The following is an 8,836-nucleotide window of genomic DNA, read 5'->3' on the forward strand; positions in this document are numbered from 1 at the left end:
GTTACTAGCACTTGACCCCAGTTGGAGAATTTGCTTGCTCTTCAATCTCTTCCTAATCGGTCGTCGTCTGTCAGTGTCATTGAGGTTCAGGCAGTCGTCTGTCTCCTTCCATGTTGGACATGGTCTGGGGAGTGGTCTTTAGCACTATCGAAAACATGATGCAGGCATTCACCAGCATCTTCACTAGTACAGGTGTCCACACTTTGGACCCTGGCTGGACTCACAGGTATCTGTTGACAGATCCAACAATCAGAGTAATTCATCCTCGAAGCAAAATCTCTCATGATACTATGTGTCTTTCCTCCTTGAAACGGCCATGCTCTGATTTGAAGGCTCGGTGGTCCGGGCTGTTGAAACTGGAACACTGTCGTCGATGGTCGTTTGGTGGTTCTCTGCCGGGTCTCGTACTCTGGCGTTGTTTCCCTCTCTGGCGGGTCTGGCACCTTGGTGGCTGCTTCCTTTTCCGGCGGGTTTGGCACCCTGGTGGCTGCGTCCTTCTCTGTCGGGCCTGGCACCCTGGTGGCTGCGTCCTTCTCTGTCGGGCCTGGCACCCTGGTGGCTCTGGTTCCTCCTCTGTCGGGCCTGGCACCCTGGTGGCTCTGGTTCCTCCTCTGTCGTCTGGCTCTCTCTCTGGCGGGCCTGGTAACCCTGGTCGTCGTTTCCCTCTCTGGTGGCCCTGGTTCATCATCTGGCTGGATATTGCGTAGCACGCCGTCTCTGGATTCTGGTAAAACGGCTTCCACTCTGAAAGACACACATCGGCTTGGCGGCGCCATATTGAAAGACACCAATTATTTCGAATAAACGCCCGAAACATCCAATTCGCCGACATGTTGTACTTGGAGGATTATCTCGAGCTGATCGAGCAGCTCCCAATGGACCTCCGCGACAGGTTTACCGAGATGAGGGAGATGGACCTGCAAGTGCAGAACGCCATGGACCAGCTGGAGCAGCGGGTGAACGAGTTCTTCGTCAACGCGAAGAAGAACAAGCCGGAGTGGAGGGAAGAGCAGATGGAGTCCATCAAGAAGGACTATTACAAGGCGTTGGAAGATGCTGATGAGAAGGTGCAGCTGGCCAATCAGATTTATGATCTGGTGGACCGCCACCTCAGGAAGCTGGACCAGGAGCTGGCCAAGTTCAAGATGGAGCTGGAGGCCGACAACGCTGGGATCACTGAGATCCTGGAGAGACGTTCTCTGGAGATGGACAGCCCCTCTCAGCCAGTCAACAACCACCACGGCCACTCACACACCACGGTGGAGAGTAAGTCCCGGCCCCGTCTTGAAGACAGTGACACTGACACAGACTAAGTTTTCTGTCATTCCTTTTAATGTGTGGGGGAAAGAAGTGTACCTTTTTTGGAACCCTTTTCTAACCCTTTTATACTTGTATACTTTCCTGGTTCATTCCACTTTGTTACACACAACTTTGTTTACAACATTTTTATTTATGGACCGTAATGTTTAGATTGTTTGAGTTAATACCCAGTTGGCCCACGGTTCGGTATTTTGGGTCACGGTTTTCGGTACGGTTCGTTTTACATACACATGTATATGTTATGTATAGAATGTTTATATATATGTTTATATATATGTTTATATATATATGTTTATATAATTGTTTATATAATTGTATATAAACAAAAACATTTTAAAATGTCCCCCAAAAAATAAACACTTTTGAAAGTAAAAGTGCACGTTTAGCCTTGACAGCTGGTAGCCCGTAGGGGTGTAAATCACCAGCTTCATCACGATACGATATTATGTCGATTTGTTTGTTTGACGATACAATGTTTGACGATATCACAATGTCAGTCACGATACGATTTCGATTCGATTCAAGATCGATATGACGATATGATCGATATGACGCGATATCATATGCCAATCTAACACAATTATCAATTGTAATAAGTGGTAATTAACATACAGCTCATTAACATACACACACACACAGGTTCAGAGAGACATCCAGTCACACACGCACACACACACACACACACACGTCCACACACATGTCACACACGTCCAGCAGGTCTGATATTGGTCTGACTGGATTCGCCTCGAAGAGTAGATGTTAAAAAATATCTTTGGTGTCCAAAACGGTCAATGTATTCGCCCATTAGACTCCCGTTAGACGCACTCACATTCCACACTTTGGAAACAAGAACATTCTTAAACCATCAACGATATACAAAAACTTGGAGCTGTACATGGAGAAACAACAATGATCCTCTGGTCTTGGTTCTCTGGGGGCTTCATTTCCTTATTGGCACAACATCCTGCCTAATCTGTGTATCTACCCCCCTTCTCAGCACCCATTGCTCAACTGGGTTAGGGATAAGCCCAGCCACCACAGGTATACTCATTCTAAGGTTGTTTCTCAAACAGACCCCACATCGACCTATGACATGGTCAATCTGTTCCATTAACAGCTATAATGCCTATCACATATAAAAAGAACAAATAGCACTATTAGTTAAAATAGCCTAAAGAAAACACACAAGGAATGACTAAGAACAAAGAAACAGCTGTACTGTCTTATCACAAATAAGAAGACAATTACTTTAACAATACAATTAACAAACAATCTTGTAAGATCAGCACTGCCTTTCACATATGCACTGAGTCAACAGATAAACTGAAGTATTAACACTGATTAACTAATTAAAACTGGAGTTCAGAACTTTGGTTAGCTCAATGAAACTCTATATTCATACATGGAAAATTCAGAACACCTGGTTGGCTCAATGAATTTTATGGATAAGTACTGAAAATGTGTTCCCACCTCCCCACTTTTACACAGAACTAAAACCTCTTTTCAGTTCCACTAAACCTCTGTGTAAATAAACCCAATCTCTCCCTGGTTAGGCCCTCTCTGTAACCAGGTGAACAGCAACTCCCCCTGATTAGTCCCTCTCTGCAATCAGGTCAGCAGCCTTAACCTCTGGTTAATACTTTTTCTGTAACCAGATAACAGCAACGTCGAAAGATACACGTATATATATATATATATAACTAAACCTCTTTTCAGTTCCACTAATCATATACACAAAAAGAGCAGTCCTATGGTTTTGCCAGGTGCAATTATCACAAAGTGCACCCGGAAACAAAGACCTCTCCAATCGGGTATCTTTCTCCGATTAAATACCGTTCTAATACAAATGAAAATCGACAGGCTTACCCTTGTTCGTGTGTTTACGTAGACAGCGTGCCAAGGCCCTGATCATCCGCTCTCAGCCAATCCCAAAAATAGAGGGGATCTCTTGACCGCGTCACTTGCTAGGTGAAACGGGAGAGCTCCGTCTCAAAACAGCTCGTCAGCTGAAAATGGCTGAAAACGGACAAAACAGGATACCTCCGTAGCCGCTCCCTTTGTTTCCTCGTCGCCAACTTGTTAGAGCAAATTATTCAATAACGGCAGCCTGTTTCGTTTCAAGATGTATAAGAAAAGATATTTAATATTCTTCTGCAGAAGGAGGAAGTTTACAAGCACGTCAGACAAGTCTTAACAGTGAAAGTTCCTCGTAAAGTCCAGATCATTCATTTCATCTCAGTATTTATACAATCAGGTACCTTCAGGTAAGGGGTCCGCCCTCAGGTGAGGTTTAGACCAATCATGAGCAATGGGTGTGGACTTGTACATTGAGGAAGATGATGGGGGATGAAGGTTAAGGGGGAAATCGGCCCCCACTTTCTCCTAGTTACACAAAGGTGAAAAGGGAACACAATAGCCACAAACTGGTTTAGTCTGGTCTTAGAGTACTGGGTCTGGGGCAACACAAAGGTCCAAAACTGCTCTAGATAGTAGGGCAATCAGGTCTTTGTAATCATGTAAATGTGTCTATTGTCTTAGCCCATGTCAAGCTTCAAGTAGAGAAACTGGTTCTATTGTGTGACAACAGGAAATCATCTTCTACAGCCCGCTGCAGACATTCAACCCAAGATGATGTTTGGTTCTTAAATGTAGCTTATTACATATAATAATTTTCTCTCACAGTATAGCTATATAGAGAGAAATGTGTCATTTGCCGTAACGCAAGTAAGCCTACGTGTTAGCTAGCAAGCTGGGCTAGCTAGCTACAGTGTGGTGTTAGCTAGCTACGGCGTGGGTTAGCTAGCAAGCAGAGGACTAGCTAGCTACAGTGTGGTCCTATGTTAGCTAGCAAGCAAATGTTTGCAATGTAGCAGATGAGTTTTATGAGGACACTGCCGTCTAGAAAATGCAGCCACATTATTAACTAGCTACCAATTGATAGCAAGCTTCACAGTAGCTAGATTGATTTGTGCAGTAGAGTGATGCAATTAAACAGAACTAGCTGTGTTGTATAACACCTTGTAACCCAGTACAGTGCATGTCATATTTTAGAGTCAGGCCAAATTATAATATTCTGCCTGATCACTTATGATCACAAAACTAGATTGAAAGGTGTGCGTGCCTTGCAGACAGCTCCATGTGGGGGGAAAAACTTGCAGGGGTACGTTTATTGTGGGCGAGTGGTCAGCTAGGAAGGTAGGAGGTAGACAGCCGAGGGGCTTTGAACATTCATCATTATTTTTGTCCTTTTCGAGTTTTGCAGCTGCAGTAATGAAATGGAGCACAGACGCAACTGAGGAGAAAGGCACAGAGGAACGGTGTACTCAATGAGTTTGTATTGTCCTGACAGATTCAGCCCCGCCACTGACGGGCTGAAGAGGTTCCTAAATAATAAACAGTTATTCTATCTCTCTCTCTTCCTCTCTCAGTGGCCGTGTGTCTCTGTCTCTGCCTCCTCCCACTACCGGGGGAAGTGGAGAAGCGAGAAGAGGTTTTTGAATGACGACAGACGCCGTGTGTAAGCCTTATATAGGCGGACAATTGAGGAGAAAGGCAGTGTAAAGGTCTCTAGGCACAGAGGAACGGTGTACTCAATGAGTTTGTATTGTCCTGACAGATTCAGCCCCGCCACTGACGGGCTGAAGAGGTTCCTAAATAATAACAGTTATTCTATCTCTCTCTCTTCCTCTCTCAGTGTCCGCGTGTCTCTGCCTCCTCCTACTACCGGACGCTTTATATAGGCGGAGGGTCCCGTCCCTCGTGACACAAGCGTCGCCTGGGCCAGCCAATGGGCTGGCGCAGTGTAATTCAGCTTCTGATGAGGTCACGCAGGGGGCGTTCCCATATGAAAGAGAACGATAGTTATGGAGATAGACTCCAGTTCTATGAGTGGAGCGGAGCCCCATAGGGGAGCTCTGCTCCTATTGGTTTACCCGCTACCTAAAGTAGCCAATGACTGAATTTTTCAATGCCTGCGCCCGCCTGGGGTGCTATATAAAGGGGTGTACTTCGCTACCTCATTCTCCCAAACATACAAAAACAGCCGGGTTTGAACGAGTCGAAGTGGGCCAGCAGCCCTATGGGGCTCCGCTCCACTCATAGAACTGGAGTCTATCTCCATAACTATCGTTCTATATCGTGGAGCTCCGTCCCATAGGGGAGCTCTGCTCCTATTGGTTTAGGCGGAGCGAACGAGGCCAAATGTACCCCCACTGAGACTATTAATCCGTAAAACAATCTCAGCGGCACCCGGAGCTGACCACTGATGTTGGTTCAAGACAACCTTAAAAAGTTGGCCCAACCCACACGAGTCTGCTCCACTGATCTAGCCCTTACGTGAGCACGCAGGGTTGTAGATCTAACGGAACATGTCCTGGAGGAGGGTCCCCTCCCCAGGCACATCCGTAATCATCCTGACAGCACTTGAATAGCATCCCCAACCAGGGTAATCCAAGTGCCATCCCCACTACATCAGTCCTCAGCAAACTGAGGACAGAGTGAGAAAAGGATGAGGAATAAATATCACTTACCTAACCCTTACGTTGGGTTGTTGATCTAACAGACATGTCCTGGAGGAGGGTCCCCTCCCCAGGCACATCCGTATTCATCCTGACAGCACTTGAATAGAATCCCCATGACCAGGGTAATCCAAGTGCCCTTCCCACAACATCAGTCATCAGCAAAACTGAGGACAGAATGAGAAAGGATTGAGGAAGAATATCACTGACCTAACCCTTACGTGAGCACGTAGGGTTGTAGATCTAACGGAACATGTCCTGGAGGAGGGTCCCCTCCCCAGGCACATCCGTAATCATCCTGACAGCACTTGAATAGAATCCCCAACCAGGGTGATCCAAGTGCTTTCCCCACTACATCAGTCATCAGCAAAACTGAGGACAGAATGAGAAAAGGATGCGGAAGAAATATCACTGATCTAACCCTTACGTGAGCACGTAGGGTTGTTGATCTAACGGAACATGTCCTGGAGGAGGGTCCCCTCCCCAGGCACATCCGTATTCATCCTGACAACACTTGAATAGAATCCCCATGACCAGGGTAATCCAAGTGCCTTCCCACTACATCAGTCATCAGCAAAACTGAGGACAGAATGAGAAAAGGATGAGGAAGAATATCTTTCAAGTAATACCGTACAAAAAGTGATGGCGACGACCAAGACGCCGCCTCACATATCTCCTCCACTCCCACTCCCCTGAGAATGGCCACTGATGTGGCCATGCCCCTGGTGGAATGAGCCCGAATGCCAGTCGGCACGGGCTGCCCCTTCGATTCGTATGCCTCGCAAATCCAATGGGACAGCCTCTGCTTCGAGAGTGGTGCCCCGGCTTTCTGTTCGGCGTAGCAGATCAGAAGCTGGGGAGAAGATCTCAGTCCTGCCGTGCGCTTCACATATTGTGCCAACGCGCGCACCGGACATAGACAATGTAAACGCCTCTCCCTCTCTCCGTCGTGAGGAGGAGGAAAAAAGGCGCTCAGAGCACAGCTCTGAACCCTAAACCCACGATTAACCTTAGGGATAAAAGCCGGGTTAGGGCGTAACACAGCTTTTGTTTCGTCATCAGATATGATCAAACAATCTGCCCATGTCGAGAGAGCACATAAATCACTCACTCGCTTAGCCGTAGTCAAGGCGAGGAGCTGACTCGTCTTGAGAGACAATAAACGCAACGACACAGTGTCAATGGGTTCGAATGGGGCACGCACAGCGCCTCTAGCACAATCGACAGGTCCCATTTTGGCATTAGAGTCCTATGAGGGCGTCTAAGCCTACACACTCCAGTCAAAAAACGCTTAACCAGCGAATGACTGAACAGTGTCGTTGTCGCAAAACCCTCATGACAAGCTGAGATGGCAGCCGCGTAAACTTTAATAGTTCCCGCCGCCAATCCCTTGTCAAACAGCGACTGTAAGAAGCACAAGAACGTTTCGACCCGACAGCAGACTGGGTCAACGTCCTGTCCCTCACACTGTGTAAACACTCGCCAGCGCGCCGCATATCCCTTTGCAGTGGATTGCGCGCGCGCACTCTGAATTGTCTGAATGACCGCGTCTGTCAGACCCCTGCGTTCTAACAAATCCCTCTCAGTAACCAGGCCATGAGGGGGCCCCCCATCATAGGCGGCCCCCTCACCAAGCCTCTGGCTTGAGAGAGTGCATCTTGTCGATGAGGTATGGGCCATGGGCCCTCTACCAACATCTCCATCAGTTCCGGAAACCACGGGGCTCCGGGACGGTCCGGGGCTACAAGAATTAACTCTAGCCTCTCTGACCTCACTCGTGCCAACAGTGGGAGGATAGATGTCAGGGGTGGGAACGCGTATAACAGGACCCTCGGCCATGGGTGGTGTGCGAATGTATCGACTCCCAATGGCGGGTTGTCCTGTTCGCGCAGGAAGAACCAAAGGCGACACTGCGCATTCGTCCGTGACGCAAACAGAACCACTTCTGCTTGCCCGAACCGTGCCCAAATCAGCGACACAATGGAGGGTGCTAACCTCCAGTCGTCGTCCCTCGGGCCTCCCCGTGATAACAGATCTGCTCTTTCGTTGAGCAGACCTGGAATGTGGAGAGCTTTCAGCGAACTCAGGCGACTCCGCGCGCGATGACGCGCGGGTCTCTCCAGTAGCTCAGGTCAGTTTTGACCGATCTCTGTATTACAATCAACTTGCGACGGCGTTCTCACTGGAACCCGTCGCAGTCGTGCGAACCGCCTCTGCAGTCTGCGCATGTGTAACAGGCCTAAGGGGACCACTACATGGGCTGCAGACCTCAGTCCTAGTAAGGACATCCTTGACAGAGCGGTGATTGTATTTGTCACTCGACACACCCAGGGAGCTGACGTCAGTGTCGCTCTCCGTGGTGCCGATAAACTGGCCCTCATCTCGGCAGTATCCAACTGAATGCCTAGATAGGAAAACTGTTGAGCCGGCCACGGAGCACTCTCTGTCCAGTTTACAGCTAACCCCAGCTGAGTGAGGCGCTGCACCAGTGAGGTTGCGTCCCGAATGGCTCGATTTGGGCATTGGGCCAAGACCAGTAGGTCGTCGAGATCCGCATATTATGCGTATCTCGTTACGCCTCAGTGGTTCGAGTGCTGTCTGCACGCATTTGGAGAAAAAACGAGGAGCAAGCGCGTACCCGAAGGGCAGGCGCGTGTACTCGTAAACCTTCCCTTGGAAAACAAAACGTAGGAATTTCCTGTGCCACTCTGTGATTGGCACACGAAATACGCGACCCTCAGGTATCTACGAAAGGGGCGTTTCGCCACTCTCTCGTTGAGGACCCTGAAATCTAGTATGGGTCTCCTGTCTCCCGAATTCTTTGGGACAAGGAAATACGGGGAGTACCATCTCATGTCCCACTGGTCCCTCGGAACCAATGTCACTGCGCCCTTTGTTAGGAGATTCGTAATCTCCTCCCGGAGCGCACGTGTCTTTATCGGGCAGGACAAAAAACAGTCTCTCTCACGCCCCTGAAGGGCGGAGGAGGCTGAATGAAC

General features: G+C 48.5%; 1 protein-coding gene across 1 annotated transcript; it reads left to right on the forward strand.

The window, feature by feature from the left end:
* Positions 1-816: 816 nt before the first annotated feature.
* LOC308175598 (inhibitor of growth protein 3-like) lies at positions 817-1,313 on the forward strand (the record flags this gene model as incomplete). Its single annotated transcript, XM_080551234.1, has 1 exon — positions 817-1,313. Exon 1 carries the CDS (start codon positions 831-833, stop codon positions 1,311-1,313), a length of 483 nt encoding a protein of 160 aa, XP_080407360.1. The 5' UTR covers positions 817-830.
* Positions 1,314-8,836: the final 7,523 nt, after the last annotated feature.

This window comes from Nansenia antarctica (genome assembly GCF_963989245.1).
Source record: "Nansenia antarctica genome assembly, contig: SCAFFOLD_25, whole genome shotgun sequence".
In the NCBI taxonomy this organism is placed as follows: domain Eukaryota; kingdom Metazoa; phylum Chordata; class Actinopteri; order Argentiniformes; family Microstomatidae; genus Nansenia; species Nansenia antarctica.